We start from the raw sequence: 19,395 nt of genomic DNA, 5'->3' as shown, positions 1-19,395 counted from the left end.
AACCACTATGGGACCACTTTCTTACTGACTATAATAATGGGGATCTTACAAAGGTAGGATAGCTTGGGGAAAAAAAAAGTGAATAATGAGTGTAAAATGTGACTGTGCTCACCCGTAACAAACCGTTCTTGGCAAAATTTACCATAAATTATTATTTGTTATCTTGGCCCGGAGACTCTTGGCTCGTCCTTGTCAGGAAAATATTCTCCTGACGCGCACAGAGCCGTTTGGATCCTAATCTCGCCTTATATGGGAGGAGATGAGCACGGTATAGTGCACAGAAATATCAGCAGTACGACAGCAGGGGGCAGCACTGGATCTCTAAACATGCAAACTTACAGTCTCTGGCGTCTGTTAACCCACTCCTGGGTGATATATATGTGTGATGTAGGATTTTTTTTTCTATTTTTGTCTTTATGGTTCCCGTTTGCAATAGATTGAGGCCATTTTCTACTAATAGGGATTTAATTTGTCATTAATTGTGACACCTATGTCGCAGACAAAAATAATATAATTGCAATTTATCTGACAGATTTTTGAAGCCAAAGTCAGGAATGGATTTGAAAAGAGGAGAAATCTTAGTCTCTCCTTTATGACCTGTTCCCTGTTTATAGTCTGTTCCTGGCTTTGGCTTTAAAAATCTGTCAGATAAATCTCTGTGTGTAAAGGCACCATTAAAGCAATGGCATTACCCATTTAAGAGAAGGGGACAGACAGTAGAGACTTTAAGTGTATGATCAGTGTGACAGTACGTGACCAATCGCTCATCACTACCCCTGTTCCTTGCAGACAAAGCCTGAAGACAAATTAACAATGAAATGTTTAAAGGTTACCTCTCATTTAAACAAACTTCTGGCATGTCATAGCGACATGTTGAAGGTTTGTATCGGTCAGGGTCTGGGTGCTGAGACCTCCCGCTAAACGTTATAACGAAGGGGCAGGCATGCACAGTAACACACATTCTGCCTCTTTATCTCCATGTCACTACTAAAGTAGCAGTGAATGGAACCCTATGAAACCTCTGGTAATTGTTGTACCGGAAGTTTCATAGGCTCCATTATAATTCTGTTGCCTGCCAGTTAAGCAGAGACAGAGTGGCAGCTACTGCACACGCCTGCACCCTCATTCTAACGATTAGCGGGGGTCTCTGCACCCAGACCCCAACCGATACAAACTGTCAGACGTTTGTTTACATGATAGGTACCCTTTAACCCTTTCACGACCTGGGGTCATTGATGCCTTAATGCCCAGGTCGTGATAGGACATCAGCTTATGGGATCATAATGATCCCATAAGCTGATGCCTGTATGTCTGCCCCCTGCCACTGTTACTATCTTGTATCAGTGGCAGAGGAGAGAGGGGAGGGGGCAGAGCTCACGGGCACGCCCCGCCTTCCCTCCCGCGGCCCGCCGGCTATTGTAGCCAAGAAACCGGAAGCCAGTTCGCAGAGCCCCTATGGACACCGGAGAGAATTCACCCTCCATAGAGGGAGAATTCTCTCTCTGGAGCCCTATAGATGCTGCAGTCTTGCTGGCTATCACTGATAGCCGGGGACACGCCGGGGATGACACAAGCACAGCTTCTACGCCTGTGTCATCCTAGAGCATTAACCAACGTCGCTGCAGCCTCGGGCATAGGCTGCAGCGACGTTAATTAACAGTGCAGCGGCGGGAGGGGGCTAAAGGAGATAAAATGACCATATTATGTACTGAGTGTTACCCATCTCTGGATAAAAAGACAATGGTCTCACCTGCTGCAGTATTCACTCCACCAACATTGATATCGTTCTCATCATCAAATTCAATCCTGACCCCTTTGCCATTGCCGGCTGACACGCCGCAACCTCCGCTCCGACATAGTGATATTGGGACTACTCCATAGACATAAGCCAACATAATAGGAACTCCGATGCCTGAAAAAGCAACAATGACAACATTTTTGGATTGCTTGATGGGAATGTTGCAAAGATTTTTTAAATGAGGCTTTACATTAGGGGTCACCTTAACTGTATACTGGGAAATTGCACTGTAAGCAGATGCCTTACATAATCTGTGACATGACTGAGGTAATACGGGAAAGAAGCAGAGCATGTCAGATCATCCGACATCATCAGCAAAATCTAGGTGTTCTTGTATGACTGAGCAAAAGCGGCTCTCCTGCTCTCTATTCAAAAAATAAAGGTTACCACAATCGGCACAAGAACAGCCACAGGAATGAGATCTTCCTCTTATTAGGACGTGACGAGTCTGTCATCCCCAAACTGCTGCAAAACTACCAAGACTAACAAGTCCCAGTATGCCAGAGGTGAAGCTTTGGACTGGTTGGTTAGTGTTATAAGTGAGGGAAAAAATATATCACTCTCGAGATCTGGTCATAAAGTAACCTCCTTATAGGCACTTATATATTTTAGGATAACGTGTATTTTCAATGCCCTACAAGATGAATGTTTGTTGTAAGACATTCCAGCTGGACTCTATTGCCTTTATACACATTACATGGGTGGGTCCATATGTGATTATCCAATGTGAACTTCAGCAATATCAAGCAGTTTTGTGCACATCACGGCCAAAAAAATCCCCACAAGACCACAAAGTGTGTATTGACCCTAATACTGACCAACAGCCCTTACCTACGGTTACAGCAGCAACAACTGGAGATACGATGACCGACAAGGTGACGCCGCCGGCTATCGCCAGATTTCTCTTGTGCTTTGAAATGTCTTTACCTTCGTAGCGATTGTGAATCTGAGGAAAACATTGTCAGGTTAGGTACCAATATGACTGAGGATGGAGACGTGTTCATCTAATAGGCTGCACGTTTCATTACATTCGCTTCAAGATCTTGGAAGGATCATATCGTGTTATCAAGGAAGTGTATTGTCAAACCCTTGTACTGACAGATTGTTCCACAGATTTGCAGGGAGGAAGTGATGCTGACACCCCCTGCTATTTCTCCAATACTAGAATAATATGATAAGATGCAGGGCTAATTCCAAATACACCACACGGCAACCTTTATATAGGAAGACGTACTGTGACTTCTGTCCTTTATCATATGGTGGATGGGGCCCGATGATCACAAGAGCGGTGGTAAAGTCCCCTCTATGCTAATGAAGGGGCAGTGAACATGATCAGCCGGGCTCTACCTTTCTTTTTTTCTACTAGTCATAAGTCACCGCTAGACTTTCTGTGGTTTATAACTCCTACACCTGTTTAAGATCATCCACCGCTCCCTAAATATTGCGCAACAAGCGCTAGCGATGTGCAAGACACCACAAAAGGAAACAGAGGGTTTCCCAACATGAGGATGGACAGTCTGAGAATGCAAGATCTCCTGTCTGTTTCTTTATTACAATACAAGAAAGCCGGCCGTCCACAGCTATTCTGCTGCTCCACACATCAGAGGCCGTATACCCGCTGCCAGGCATCTGTCCACCAGCTTCCAGGCATTGCACTCTCTTATGTGACATGGGAGATAATCTTATGTGGATAGAATTCACTTGGTGATTTGTCTGCCAGGGTTTTTGTATTGGCTCACAGTATAAGACCTCCCTAGTTATAATGGTGTAGCATTGGTACATTTAGGTGCCCTAGTACAATTACGATGCTAAAGCGTAGACATAAGCCTTAGACATGAGATTGCATTGCATCTCACTGTATAAACATACAGTAATATACAAGGCCCATGGAGTCTCATTGTAAACAAAATATTGAATGTCTACAACTTATAGCATGACCTGAAAGCTTTCATGCCTTTCATGTCTTACCTCATAACACTAGTAGTAAAGAGCCACAGAATAAAAGTACATACCTTCCTTCCTACATATACAGGTATACCGATAATCATGGCAGGAATGGCAATGCCAGCTATCAAAGCTATGCCCACAGGGGCGCCAACAAGGGTGCCGAGCTGCCACAGGATCTTCTTCTTTCTGCTCCATGGCTTCTTTCCCCAAAACGTACAACCTGAAGGACTGAGAAAAAGCAAATGATACTGTGAGTACTGGATATCTTATACAAGGAAAAGGCTCAGAGAATTCAGAGTATGAGGAAATCTTTCTTCCCCTTGGCTCCTTTCCCACCAACACAATAAATGGGTCACACGGCAAATGCTCAGATACAAATCCGAGCATCTATAAGATCTATAGCTAAAAATCCATTGCAGCGGCTGGACTCCCAGCACAAAACCCGCAATCCATCCCTATTGTAGATGAAAGCGTCCCGTGGCTTTTGGCGCTTTCCTGTATTCGGCTAGAGGGAAGAACGGGCGCTCAAAATAGTCAATGTGTTTTGCAGCTTCTATTCTGGGCAATGAAAATAGTAATGGTCTGGAAGGGCACAGCGGGGGCACTGCCCTATCTATGAGCTGCCGGGTAGGGAGCGCAGGAAACCAGAAAAGACTGTCTACTGAACACATAGAAAAGAAGAAGTAAAAAGCACACTATCATTTATATACATGGTGGACTTTTTACTTCTCCCCTACCAGGAAGTGTAATGTAGTAATCCTCATCTCTACATAGGTAAAGCACAGAGGTCAGGTATAGGTTTCCCTACATGTACAGTAGAGGTTGTATTTTACCAGCATACTTCCCCAAGCAGAACCAATGCAAATCAGCCCCCGCAGGTACTACGTGACTATGGGAACACATTCTTCTCTCTACATGTCTGAATCTGGCAGGAGATATAGAACTTCTCCTAAAACATGCAAAGGCTGAACTGCAAGCTCTCTATGTTTTAATAAGTAACCATAAACAACTTATAGGGCAATGCCTCTGAATTTCCCATATATTGTCAGAGATCTTACCTGTCAGATCCTACACAAATCTAAGGCTCCTATTCCAGGGGCCGATGGGGGTCCGATCAATAATGTAAACGACTATAACACGGCCCAATAATCGTTTAGCGAGGGCTGCAGGGACATAGTTACCGATGTCCTTGAAGCCCTTGTTCAAACACCATACTTTACCTAAGCATGTTGCAGGGCTCCTTCTTCCTCCCGGTCCCGCGCGCAGCAGCAGCTTCGGTGCGCCCTGTCTTAGCTGGCAGACCGCTTGGCCAATCACTAGCCACTGCGGTCCTGGCCAGTGATTGGCTGAGCGGTCTGTCAGCTAAGACAGGCCACACTGAAGTTGCTGCTGCTGCTGCGTGCAGGACCGAGAGGAAGAAGCAGCGCAGGAGAAGACCTGCAACATGGTTAGGTAAAGTATGGTGGTTGTGAAATTGTCGGTCGCCCGCCGCGCATCGCTGCCTGGAATAGCAATGCGCGGCGGACACGATGATTTTAGGTTTTAACCTAAATAAACAATCAGTTGATGACACGATCATTGGCTGATCGTTGTCTCTGTTCCACGGAGCGATAATTGGCCAAAATGGGGCGATTCGGCCGATTATTGCTCCGTGGAATAGGCCCCTAACAGGGAAAAAGGAAGCACGCTTCACTGCACGCCATATCAGGTGTAACCGTCTCTGTATGGCCATGTTCACACCATAGCAGGAGCAGAATCTCTGAGTGTATTGGCCCCTTACAACAAATATATATCTGCTGCAATAATGATTATTCTGCATGTAAGTGGCTATAAAACTAGAATCTACGCCTAAACCGTACGCCTGCGCCTAAATTGTACAAACCCAGATTTTTTACCTAACAAGGCTTTAGTTGTAACCAATGACATAGGGGCCTCTGCTGTATTAAACCCTTACATGGGGTAGCTAACAGGAAAATACACCTTGATAACTAGACTGTGTTGCTATTGCCAGGCTGCAATGTGACCCGGCTTCATCCAGCGGCAGTATGAGCAGGCGCTGTGGGGATAGGTATTTACCTGAGATAATGCAAATCTGAGATCTCCTTCATGCAGAGCCAGCAAAACTCACAGCCGCATACGGCACAGGTCATGTGGTTGCAGCTTCCGTCATTCATCTTTATGATATAGGCAGCACATCTCGGGCAAGGCTTGATATCGTCCGCTAGTCGGGGGACAAAACAGACGTATTAGAATAAAGGCATTTATAGTCACTTTCATGCTAAAGGCAAGTGTTTCCCAATCTCAATCTCTCCAGCTGTTGCAAAACTACAACTCCCAGCATGGCCTGACAGCATGCTGGGAGTTGTAGTTTTGCAAGAGCTGGAGAGACTGAGGTTGGAACACACTGTCAAAGTGGGTGCGAAGAATGACGTTTAGCCCCAAGAGATATCTTTGTGCCCCTCGTTGATCCTGGGACCAGGCAATGCTGGGTCACTGCATCACAGAAGTTATAGAGAGGAGTCATTGTAACCTACATCCCATGATCAGGGAGCGCTGTACAGATGAGGGATTGTGTGCGGGCGCGGTGGGCTCTGTGCCAGGGTGATAAGTAACAAGGCGACATCTTTACACTGCCTGGTCCCGATCTGCTGGGTTCATGAGAAGACAGACACCAACTCTATGTCTCATATAAACTGGCACAATAGCCTGCCGCCTTGGTACAGAACTTATCTTTCTAAGAATTCAGTGTTTTTCTGCTCTATATGATAAAAGGACGAAACACAAGGAGATACCTGCAGCTCCGGACTCCTGGCTGTAACTTATGGATGATGAGCGGATTGTCCTCAGGCGTAAGCTCTGGGCCCGCTCCTGACGGGCAGCATCACACGTCTGGTTTGGGTGCCATATCTGTTTACAGTGGTAGCAGAACTCCGTGCCGCATCCGTCACGACCGCAGGTTAACTTTGGGCAGCTGGCACAGCCGAAGGCAATGACGGCATAGCTAGAGGGCAGAAATATCACTGGTCATAACACACGGCAATACTAAGGACCCGTCGGCTCTCTTGAGAGGTTGCAATAAAGGGTTCTAAGGTTATCCTCTATTGGGGATAATTTGACTGATTTATGAGGATATCTTAGTCTGTGCTTCCCACCAATTCGCTCAGGACAAGTGACTCCTGCACTCCTAAACCCGGTGGTCAGGCCCCTACTGATCACCTATCCTGTGTACAGGGGACAATGCTTAAAGGGGTTGTTCAGGATTAGAAAAAGAACAGCTACTTTCTTGCAAAAACAGCGCCACCCCCTGTCCTCGAGTTTTGTGTGGCATTACATTTTGGCTCCATTCACTTGAATGGAACTGAGCTGCAAACCTACACCCAAACTGAGGACAGGAGAAGGGGTCTTTCTGGAAGAAAGAAACCATGTTTTTCTAAGCCTGGAAAACCCCTTTAATTCAAGGATAACCCCTTTAAATACTTTAATTTCCTATATTATAACAATCCCAGAGCATCTTTTCTCAGAACTCTGTATTGTGCAACTCCTCACTAACTCCTCCTGGAAACGACAGATACAATGACAACCGTTCCCACCGTCAGAACGTCATTCAGTCTGGAAATATATTCATACCTTTCCAGGAGGAATAGCAGAAGGCAGAGCAGCCATATCACGGGGGGATACAAGTATTTACTAAGACGTCAGGAGAGCCGACAGATCCTCATAAACAGCAAATCCCAGGATAATTTATAGGGAGAAAAGTAGGTTACAAATGAGTTTTTACGACAATCCTTAATCTGTATACTTAAAAGCTGAGCTCATAAAGGTGACGAGCGGAGAACCAGTTGTATAGGTTATTGCAAAATTCTATGTTAATGGGTTTAGGCACCTGCGTTATTGTCAGGGATCCTGCCCCCACCCTAATGACTGATCCTAGTACTGTGCCAAGATGGCAATGCTTGTCTATACACGTCCTCCTGTGCCAGAGGAGAATAGAAACCATCGACCATGGAGTCCTTTAGCTCTGTAACAGTGTCGGTTCTTTATACCAATGACAGCTATATACATCATGGGGGTAACGTACACAGTACGGATGCATTCACATGTGGCAGATTTCTTACAGATCTGATTTAATGTATCAAAAAATTCTGCAACGAATCTGGCAGGTGTGAATTCAGTCTGTGCATACACCCAGGCTGCAGACGTGGGCAGTGTTATGTAGGATGGATATACACGTGCGTACAGACATACCCGGCACGCGGGAACACAATTCATGGATGTGAGTTAACACCCAATCTCTCATTCCAAATATAAACCTTTGCTGACATGGCAGAGTTACCCAAATACTAGAGAGGGTGATATATCCATCAGGGTGTGTGTTCACAGTCAGGGACTTAGATATAGAAGCAAGAATGGATTTGAGAGTCTTAGGCTTTGCTTAATACGATTCTTCTATTTATGATCTATTCTTAAATTTGGCTTTAAATATGACATCTAAAAACCAGACTGTGGGAACACACCCTTATCGTCCAAACCCGAGCGTGCAGCATTTGTTTACCAGTGGCTAAAGTAGTTGGATGCAGCCAGGGAGTTTTGAAAAACATGGATACTGCCTATGTTTTCATGTTTTTTTCATGTTTTCCAGACAGCCTTAGGGTTTCATCCAACTTCGCCACACACCGGTAATTGAATGCCGTCCGCTCGGGTTCACTCATCTCTACTCCTCGGCATGCAGTTATATAGGAGTGAAGCGATCATAATGGCCGCCATTATATCACGGTAACATTCCTCTCTGGCACTACAAAGAGCACCTTTATTCTGCAGACACTACTAGGAAGAGCGGCTCCTGGAAACTGGCGTTCCTTGTATGTACTCCCTCATACAACCTGACATGCTCTCCTGCTTCTAAGGCTGGGTTCATACTAGTGTAATCCGGTCACCAGATCAGGACTTCAAGCCATAATACAATGCAAAAATGTGTCCAGATTACACAGCCGAACGGTGAATGTAGAGCTGGGTTCATGCTGGGTCCTGCACCGCATATCTGCTGCAAGGTACAGGGCAGTGCATGGCAATGGCACCAGCCACACAATGCAGAAAAGAAATCCACAGGATAATCCACATCAAAATCTGCATATAACACACATGGATTTCGCTGTAAGATCACTGCAGATTTGTGGCAAGGTGCAGGGGTTGTCCGGGATAAATTTATTTTTAGCCCTGTTGCTGGGGGATATGACAGTGACGTATACTTACCTGTCCTGTTCCCCTGCTGCTTGCTCTGCGCTGCAGTCAGTGTTTTCATAACATTAGATGATGTCCCTTTCCCATAGGAAATGGACAGTCAGCATAGACTGCTGAGTGGCATGTCATGGATGTTTTCAAAAAGCGACAGGGACAGAAAGTAGGCGGCCCAGGATCTGACAGCAACATGGGAGCAGGTCAGGTGAGAATACATCACTGTCATGTGCCCCGCAGCAGGACTAAGAATGAATTTTTCCCTGACAACTCCTTTAAGGGGTTTATCCAGAATTAGGGGGAAAAAAAACACGTCTACTAGCTACTTCATTGTGAAAACAGCGCCACCCGTCCCTCAGGTTGTGTGCGGTATTACAATTCAGGCCAATTTACTTCAATGCAACTAAGCTGCAAACGGAGGAGGATAGTGGTGCTGTCTGTGGAGGAAAGCAGCCATGTTTTTTCTAAGCCTGCATAACCCGTTTATAAAGGAGAGCCAAAATTTTATAAAACTCTTAACACATCATAACCCTGTGTGTCTGACGAACATCTGTTCCTATGGGCTTGTACATTGATTTCCAAACCAAAAACAAAAGAGGCACAACTCTCGTAAGAGCACAATAGTCTCTTGGTTTCAGCCTCCGGACACAATCTGACGTGTCACTATGACCGCCCCCCTTAAAGTGTCTTTTTGCTTTCAGCAATCCATTTATCATGAGAGCTATACCGACTATCATCTGTCATTCCCCATATTACAGAACCCATTATATCTTGCTGGTCCAAATATAGGTTGCACGCATCAATAGGTATTAGACTTCCTTTCACAATCCATATATAACTACATCAATCCCTTACCCACAGTCAGGCGCTGGACACCATCTACAATCCGGATCTGCAACAAGCCACCTCCTGAGCATGAACTCCTCGTATTTCTCCATCAATACATCGTCATTCAGTATAAGACGGATATCATAAGGGTTAAAACGTTCTGAGCACTCTGGACAACTGATATTGACCCTGCTCTCTGAGATCTCTATCCGCAGGTACTGGCGTAAGCAGTCCGCACACGAGCGGTGGTGACAGGTCATGATCTCAGGAAAGCGGTCCTTGGAGTGCCGTAAAAGGCACAGGGGGCACTCCATATAGTCTCCGCTCTGTTTACTAGCACACGCGGTGGTCCCATTGTCTGCGGAGGTCACCGAGGCAGAGAATATGGAGTTTTTATCAGTGCACATCTCCGAGTGAATGCTTTCAATGCTGGCAATCCCATCCACCCCGCCAGTCAGGTCCCTTGATTTCCTTTTCGGATCTTTTTTCTTACGGAAGATGGATCCCCATGGCACTCTCCTTTTCTTTGGTGCCTTTTTAACAGGAGGAAGGCTAACTGAGGAAGTAGACGACTGGAGGTCCCGATCTGAACCCATCTGCCGATGCAAACTCATTTCTACTCCACCACAAATAAATCATTCAGCATATGTGCACGGCACAGGTCATAGTTCTCGGCAGAACAAGGAGTCCGGGCGCAGGGTAATCCGCCTGACAGTCAATCCGAGGTCTCTGGTTTCAGATGGGAGAATCTCGTGTTGTAGGACGGGCGGCTTGAAGTCAGTCTGTGAATGGAAACAAGAGAGTCAATACTTCTGAAACATACTGGAGAGTGATGTATCGTCTCATAAATCTGAGATGAAAAAAAGGAACTTGAGAGTCTAGATGGAGGGGAGCCAGAGGCATGATGGGGGAGAACTACAGGCCAAAGCTTCCTGGAAGCGACCAAAGGCCAGAAACTGTGTCACCGGCAAAAAGTGCAAAAGCTAAACAAACTGTCCCATAGATTACAAGTCTACCATTGCCTCAAGGGTTAATGGGGTTTCCCAGGACCTATCTTTGGATATGTCATCCCTACCAAATGGGTGGGGGTCTAATTCCTGAGCCCCTTAATGATCAGCTGATTGACGGAGCTGCAGTGCTGAAGGGTCGTCATTGCTGCGGCTGTGTCTGGTACTACATGCTGTTCACCTGTTCAGCTGACGTACCAGGTACAGCCACAAAATGGATGGAGCTGTCTCTGATAGTACACGTGGCTCACTTGTTAATCTGCAGTACCAGGCACAGCCACTATAAAATGGACGAACTGTGTTTGGTACTACATGCGTCTCACTTGTTAAGCTGCAGTATCAGGCACAGCCACTATAAAATGGATGGAGCTGTGTCTGGTACTACATGCGTCTCACTTGTTAAGCTGCAGTACTGAGGGCAGCCACTATAAAATGAATGGAGCTGTTTCTGGCAAACAATTAAGGGGTCACAGTGTTCGTGTCTATCAGCTGACTAGAGGGGGGTTGTGGGATGTAATATGGACAGTCTACCCCACACATCGGACATGATTAAAAAGGATTTTTGGTCTCATCACTGTCAGCTGATCCTCAGTGTTTACCGGCAGACAAGTGACGTACACCGCTCCTGCTCTGCGGACGAGCCTATTTAACTATTGATTTTAATAATCTAGTAATAGATGAGGACGTCTGTAATGTTTTGCGGCCGGAAACAACATAGTGATCGTCCATTTATTCATTTATCGCCTTAATCGAATGATGAGAAGTTTCTGCATGCGTCATGGCGGCCGTACACTGAATAAACAGACCATTCGGAGACCAGGGGCAACGGAAACAGCAAAAGGGTCGACGGAAAGCAAAAGTGTTTCATCAGTGAGAGAAAGAGCGACGTGTTTCTGTATGTTTAATATAGAAACCAAAAGGAGACGTGTAGGTGATACACACAGCGAGGAAAACTACTGTCAGCCATCGGGGCCCCACAACATGGAGACGTCCGCTCAGAACAGGATCGGTGTGGGCATAAACCACACAAAGTGTTATTCTCATCAGCCCTTAACCATGCACACTCAGTACAGAGGAACATGCATGTGTGGTTAAAGGGGTTATTCAGAATTATAGAAATAAGGCTGATTTCTTTAGAAAACTGTGTTTGGGAGCGGCATTACAGTTCAGTTCCACCTAAGTCAATAGAGATACTTTGTAATACCACACAACACCAGAAGACAGGGGTGGCGCTATGTTTCTCTAATCCTAGATAAACACTTTAATGGGAGAGAGGAATAAGCCGCTGCCAGACATCTCTGGAGAAAACGCTGGAAGAGGGGAAAACCTACAAAGTAAAAAAAAGGCCAATACTATAAAAGAGGACAATACTAAAGGAAGTGATATAAAAAGGTAAAGCACAGGGGCATTTAGAGACTGGCAGGCTAACGCACCAAGGACATATAACCATATGCAGCCATCACGGCTCTAACCACATATCATCTCCTACCAGAAGTGATTCTAGAGAACTGCTCGCCCCTTTACTGGAAGACGTCTTATCTTGTCATGGCTTTGGTATGAGTTCTGCTCCGGATACTGCCGGAAGATTTTCTGCCTTGTAATAGTACTAGGAATGACTGACACACAATAGTGATTGGACACGAAGGCTTTACACCGCAAAACTGTGAGGAAGAGATGATGATGAAGATGTAACAACTGCAGCCCCCATAAAGCATACAGGCCTTATAGTTCCTGCAGTCCTCATAAAGCATACAGGCCTCATAGCTACTGCATCCCCCCATAAAGCATACAGGCCTTATAGTTCCTGCACCCCCATAAAGCATACAGGCCTCATAGCTACTGCATCCCCCCACAAAGCATACAAGCCTTATAGTTCCTGCACCCCCATAAAGCATACAGGCCTCATAGCTACTGCATCCCCCCATAAAGCATACAAGCCTTATAGTTCCTGCAGCCCCATAAAGCATACAGGCCTTATAGTTACTGCAGCCCCCATAAAGCATACAAGCCTTATAGTTCCTGCACCCCCATAAAGCATACAGGCCTCATAGCTACTGCATCACCGCATAAAGCATACATGCCTCATAGTTCCTGCAGCCCCATAAAGCATACATGCCTCATAGTTCCTGCAGCCCCATAAAGCATACAGGCCTTATAGCTGCTGCACCCCCATAAAGCATACAGGCCTTATAGCTACTGCACCCCCCCCCCCCCATACAGCATACAGGCCTCATAGCTGCTGCACCCCCATAAAGCATACAGGCCTTATAGCTACTGCACCCCCCCCCCCATAAAGCATACAGGCCTTATAGCTACTGCACCCCCCCCCCCCCATAAAGCATACAGGCCTTATAGCTACTGCACCCCCCCCCCCATAAAGCATACAGGCCTCATAGCTACTGCATCCCCCCATAAAGCATACAGGCCTCATAGCTGCTGCACCCCCATAAAGCATACAGGCCTTATAGCTGCTGCACCCCCCCCCCCCCCCCTATAAAGCATACAGGCCTCATAGCTGCTGCACCCCCATAAAGCATACAGGCCTTATAGCTACTGCACCCCCCCCCCCCCATAAAGCATACAGGCCTTATAGTTCCTGCACCCCCATAAAGCATACAGGCCTTATAGCTACTGCACCCCCCCCCCCCCATAAAGCATACAGGCCTTATAGTTCCTGCACCCCCATAAAGCATACAGGCCTTATAGCTGCTGCACCCCCATAAAGCATACAGGCCTTATAGCTGCTGCACCCCCATAAAGCATACAGGCCTCATAGCTGCTGCACCCCCATAAAGCATATAGGCCTTATAGCTGCTGCACCCCCATAAAGCATACAGGCCTCATAGCTGCTGCACCCCCATAAAGCATACAGGTCTTATAGCTGCTGCACCCCCATAAAGCATACAGGTCTTATAGTTGCTGCACCCCATAAAGCATACAGGCCTCGTAGTTACTGCAGATGATTTCCCACGATTTGTATACTACACTGAGCAGCATGGAGGATGGGGACATGTCTGCTTTTATCTTCTCATGAAGAGGACACAGTTTTGGGTAAGCCCTTGTTTACTGGAAACGGTACATGTCGCAGTATCAGACTCTCATACTTTCACTTGCATTTCTACTGAGCGATGGAGAAAAACAAAGCTGAGGAAGTGTAGTGGGGTGAGCGGTGCGGACATGGCTGGAATACCTGGTGATAATAATCCAGTGTGCAGTCCTAGGCCGCCCTGTGTACAGCAGATAAAGGAAGGTGAAGTTTGACCCACGGTCTACAGAACGGATTTTTAGGGTTACTGATTAATAAGGGAGCAGTGCCGAGCTGGAGCCGCCATCTGTCATCTACCTAGTCTGATGTGATCAATGCTGATGTGATTGCTGAACTTGGTAAAAGTTTACTTTCAAGGGAGCCTGTCATCACTATCCCTCCCTGACTTACAAAGGACATGGGGGGAGATTTATCAATCATGGTGTAAAGTGAAACTGGCTCAGTTGCCCCTAGCAACCAATCAGATTCCACCTTTCATTCCTCACAGACGCTTTGGAAAATGAAAGGTGGAATCTGATTGGTTGCTAGGGGCAACTGAGCCAGTTTCACTTTACACCAGGTTTGATAAATCTCCCCCATTGTCTCCTGCAGCAATCCAGGGAATGAACCACTTAGTCGAGCGCTTCTCCCAGCTCTAACAATTACGGTCTGAACATTCAGAGCCTGACCCATTAAAACTTTTGACCAGTTACCCATTTAAGCAATATCTATCCAAAGACTGCTTCTGCTGACAGTGGACTGATCACGGGTACTAAGACCCCCATGCAAGCAGCCAGAGATGGTTACCCTGTAGGGGAGTTACTGACAAGTCAATGGACCATTAGTGGAATGCGGAAGCACAGGGGACCTCCTGGGGGACAGCCATCTCTGCTGAGGGTAATGGGGGGGGGGGGGGGGGTAAGAGGCAGATCCTATACCAAGATCTGATGGACACTATTACCTGAAAGGGAAACTGTCAGCATATTTGAGCCCTCAACTTCTGACAGTTCTGTATAGAGCACTGGGAGAGAAAAGGATCCAGTCAGGAAGGCTTCTAGTGACCCAACTAGATCCCTGATACTGATCTGGTGACAAAATACCATAGTGGTCATGGACATGTGATTGGTAAACTAAGTATATTTGACATTTTGGACAATAAAAAAACCTAACAGATCTAAAGCCTTTTCTTACCTATACAAATTATACTGACAGCACAATAAGAGAGGCAGCGATGCAGACTTATTAAAGAAGTCGGGGACCCCTTTACAGGCGTGTGCTGGTACAAACATGTATTCTGCAGATCAGTCCCCCCCCCGCCATCACTCTGCAGATCAGTCCCCCCCCCCCCGCCATCACTCTGCAGATCAGTCCCCCCCCCCCCGCCATCACTCTGCAGATCAGTCCCCCCCCGCCATCACTCTGCAGATCAGTCCCCCCCCCCCGCCATCACTCTGCAGATCAGTCCCCCCCGCCATCACTCTGCAGATCACTCCCCCCCCGCCATCACTCTGCAGATCAGTCCCCCCCGCCATCACTCTGCAGATCAGTCCCCCCCCCCCGCCATCACTCTGCAGATCAGTCCCCCCCCCCCGCCATCACTCTGCAGATCAGTCCCCCCCCCCGCCATCACTCTGAAGATCAGTCCCCCCCCCCCGCCATCACTCTGCAGATCAGTCCCCCCCCCCGCCATCACTCTGCAGATCAGTCCCCCCCGCCATCACTCTGCAGATCAGTCCCCCCCGCCATCACTCTGCAGATCAGTCCCCCCCGCCATCACTCTGCAGATCAGTCCCCCCCGCCATCACTCTGCAGATCAGTCCCCCCGCCATCACTCTGCAGATCAGTCCCCCCCGCCATCACTCTGCAGATCAGTCCCCCCCCCGCCATCACTCTGCAGATCAGTCCCCCCCCCGCCATCACTCTGCAGATCAGTCCCCCCCCGCCATCACTCTGCAGATCACTCCCCCCCGCCATCACTCTGCAGATCAGTCCCCCCCGCCATCACTCTGCAGATCAGTCCCCCCCCGCCATCACTCTGCAGATCAGTCCCCCCCCCCCGCCGTCACTGCAGATCACTCCCACCCGCCATCACTCTGCAGATCAGTCCCCCCCCCTGCCATCACTCTGCAGATCAGTCCCCCCCCGCCATCACTCTGCAGATCAGTCCCCCCCCGCCATCACTCTGCAGATCAGGTCCCCCCCGCCATCACTCTGCAGATCAGTCCCCCCCCGCCATCACTCTGCAGATCAGAACCCCCCCGCCATCACTCTGCAGATCAGAACCCCCTGCCATCACTCTGCAGATCAGTCCCCCCCACCATCACTCTGCAGATCAGCTTCTGAGAAGGGCTTGGGTGTCTTGTGTGGGAGGTTGCACATAGAGCCAGATCTGCAGCTGTTTATATACCGCATCCAGTCCTCACAGGCGTCTGTACAGATGTCTGGACGCCCACTGAGCCCTGCAATGGTGCTGCTAAACTGTGACTAAACAGCCAGAGCGAGAAGGGAAAACCACATTACCAAGGGGGATCTGTCTGTGTGAATGAGGGCAGATCCCGACCACAGACAAGACCCAGAGCTGTGTAACATCACAGACACAGTAAACAGAGGTAGAGGGGTGTGCATTACCCCCCACCCTCCTCACCATTGCCCCCATCTTCTAGGCTGTACTTCCTATGCTTTCCCTGCAGCCTCACTGCTCAGGTGTCCCTATGACAACCCTTCCTGCACATGTACTGCAGCCTGGCCCTCACATGTATGGATGCAGACGTCACATAATAGTGATATAGGTAACTCTATACACAGCTCATCTCATCTGTTGTCAAACATTTTTTTTTCCGGAATTCCACAAAACTTTCCATTTAGCTTCAGGCAGCCAAGGCTGTTCCTGTCGGCCGCGAGGTTCATTGTAGTTATGCAGGGTCACAAGCTTGTCAAGGGCTCGTACACAAATTAATGGGTGACACCCAGCTTTATGGTCAGCTGACTGGCAAGACATGGGAAACAAAGTGTTCTGTGAGGATTGTGGCAGATAAGTCTGCCGTCGCTGCTAAGAGTCTTTCATAATGTTTGTTTTGTCTTACTAGGAAAGTTTCCATGAGGTCATGTTCACACATAGCAGGTACACTGCAGAATGCCTCGAGAATATCTATACCTATAAAAAAAAAAAAAAGAGCCGCTTTGCTCTAGAAACAGCGCCACTCTGATCATCAGTTTGTGTGTGGTACTGCAGCTCAGATCTACTTGATGATCAGTGGTTTCTGTGATTTAGCTAGTTACAATGTATCCCCAGCAATGGAAATGTCTCTCTACACCAGACCCAGAAGCAGGACCCATGGCAGATGGCCAGGCTGTCACGATGAGGCGAGTGTCTGATCAGTCTTCTGCTTCTGGTTTTCAGAGGTTACACTGCAGATTATCAGACATACTGGATGATCAGAAGCTGGTCAAGTGGGTTGTCTCATCACAGATAACCCCTTTAAGAATGCAGTCGTCCCCTCCTTCCCTAACAAAGAGGAAACAATCTGCAGAATTAAAGGAGAAGTCAGAAGAAAACCTTCTTTAAGTATTGTATTGCCAACTGAAAGTTATACAAATCACCAATATAGACTTATGTGAAAATCCACATAAAGTGCTTTTTTCCCTGCACTTACTACTGCATCAAGGCTTCACTTCCTGGATAACATGGTGATGTCACTTCCTGGATAACATGGTGATGTCACTTCCTGGATAACATGGTGATGTCACTTCCTGGATAACATGGTGGATAACATGGTGATGTCACTTCCTGGATAACATGGTGATGTCACTTCCTGGATAACATGGTGATGTCACGACCCGACTCCCAGAGCTGTGTGGGCTGTGGCTGCTGGAGAGGATGATGGCAGAGGGACACTGAGGGACACAGGGCACTGGAGGGACACTGAGCATCCCCCTGCCATCATCCTCTCCAGCAGCCACAGCCCCCCCAGCTCTGGGAGTCGTGTCGTCGTGACATCACCATGTTATCCAGGAAGGGACATCACCATTTTATCCAGGAAGTGAAGCCTTGATGCAGTAGTAAGTGCAGGGAAAAAGCACTTTATAAGCATTTCCTGGTGATTTGTATAACTTTTGGGGGCAAAAAAACATTAATAAAAATTTTCGCCGGACTTCCTCTTTTAAACATATATTGGTTGCAGGTTTTCTCCAGAAAAGAAGTCAAAATCCCCAAAAAGGTAAAACTTTTCTTCCGTGGAAATTCTCCCCCAGCGCCCACAAGTGCGGATCAGTAACATTTCTTCATGGTCTTCTTTAGAACAGAAAACCAGAAATGGCAAAATCCATACAACGCGGAAAACTCTCTGTACAAGTGTGAGGTTTCCTATAGACGGATGAACGCGGCCTGACCCCTATTTATTGGAAATGAACTGGACAGAAAGTGGAAGTAACTGGTGCAGTTCCAGTATCTCACATGGTGTTACTAGAAGTTCTCCCTTAGCTATAAATCCAGATATATATGGCAGGAAGAGACCGCTGGGAACTGCCCCATATCCCTGACCATGTAGATGTGAGATCCAGCTGTGTCTTGACTGGTATATATACATATATATAGAGAGACAATGTGATTCATAAGGAACGGCCGGTGACAGGGAGTAGCCGACATCCTCCCAGATAGCAGCGCTCTCTCCTCAATGCTTTTTATTAGTCTCCGCTGTAATGACACACCATGACACATCTAATATAACACAGGAGACAGCCAGGCCAGACAGTGGCACTCTATTCTCTGTACAACACTATATGGCCGAATACCTGCATATAAAGAAAAGGAATCACTTTCCCCTTATCAGGTTGGGATTGGTGAATCACAGGCCTCTATACTAATGTCACATATCTTATATTGCTCTAGTCAGGTGCTGAGGTGTAAAGGAGTCACTGAGTAATAGGAAATGTGTATGTATAAGCTCTATGGAAGGGGTGGGGAAGCTTTGGCCCTCCAGCTGTTGCAAAACTACAACTCCTATCATGCCTGGACAGCCAAAGCTGACGGGAATTGTAGTTCTGTAACAGCTGCTGGGCTGAAAGGTTCCCCATCCCTGGTCTATGGCTCTTGTAACCCCAGCCCCTCTACACTTGGCCTGGGTGATCACTTATTGTGATTGAGGCCTAGCTGTAATACTAGGAAAAGCTCCTGCAGACGTAGAGAAGGAATCATTATATATAGGATGGGGAGATAGAATAGAGATATTGTCACAGGCAATGAATAATGCAAATGGCTGCCTACACACTCATCACAATAAGGAAGTTCTCCACCTACATTTATTTATAGAAAAACCTACTTACGAATGCAAAGTGAGATAAGGACTAACATGGTGTGACAGCCATAGGGATGCATAGCCTAACCACCATCTGGTAGAACACTACAACCACCTGCCTACTATTGGGCAGGCTCCCCTGTACTGTCTAGTCTAGGCATGGGCTCAACAAGAAAGTGTCCTTTGGTATCAGGCACCAAGACGTCACCAGCAAATGCTGTAAGTTGTGAGGTGCGGTGTCCATGAAGGTGGGGGGGTATTGAT

The 19,395-nt window shown here is 47.2% G+C and overlaps 1 protein-coding gene across 3 annotated transcripts in view; it reads right to left on the bottom strand.

Moving 5' to 3' along the window:
* The window catches only part of RNF19A (ring finger protein 19A, RBR E3 ubiquitin protein ligase), a 64,074-nt gene that overhangs the window by 7,874 nt on the left and 36,805 nt on the right, over positions 1 to 19,395 (bottom strand). For all 3 annotated transcript variants that reach the window (XM_069957330.1, XM_069957328.1, XM_069957329.1), the window contains 6 exons: positions 9,833 to 10,587; positions 6,538 to 6,746; positions 5,822 to 5,966; positions 3,811 to 3,973; positions 2,630 to 2,744; positions 1,751 to 1,912 (listed from right to left, as the gene is read on the bottom strand). In XM_069957330.1, the coding sequence (XP_069813431.1) occupies positions 1,751 to 1,912; positions 2,630 to 2,744; positions 3,811 to 3,973; positions 5,822 to 5,966; positions 6,538 to 6,746; positions 9,833 to 10,419 (1,381 nt within the window). In that variant the 5' untranslated portion in view covers positions 10,420 to 10,587. The remainder of the gene's footprint in view (positions 1 to 1,750; positions 1,913 to 2,629; positions 2,745 to 3,810; positions 3,974 to 5,821; positions 5,967 to 6,537; positions 6,747 to 9,832; positions 10,588 to 19,395) is intronic.

The sequence above is a fragment of the Dendropsophus ebraccatus genome, chromosome 2, assembly GCF_027789765.1.
Source record: "Dendropsophus ebraccatus isolate aDenEbr1 chromosome 2, aDenEbr1.pat, whole genome shotgun sequence".
Classification (NCBI taxonomy): domain Eukaryota; kingdom Metazoa; phylum Chordata; class Amphibia; order Anura; family Hylidae; genus Dendropsophus; species Dendropsophus ebraccatus.
This window is presented reverse-complemented; position numbering and strand designations above follow the sequence as displayed.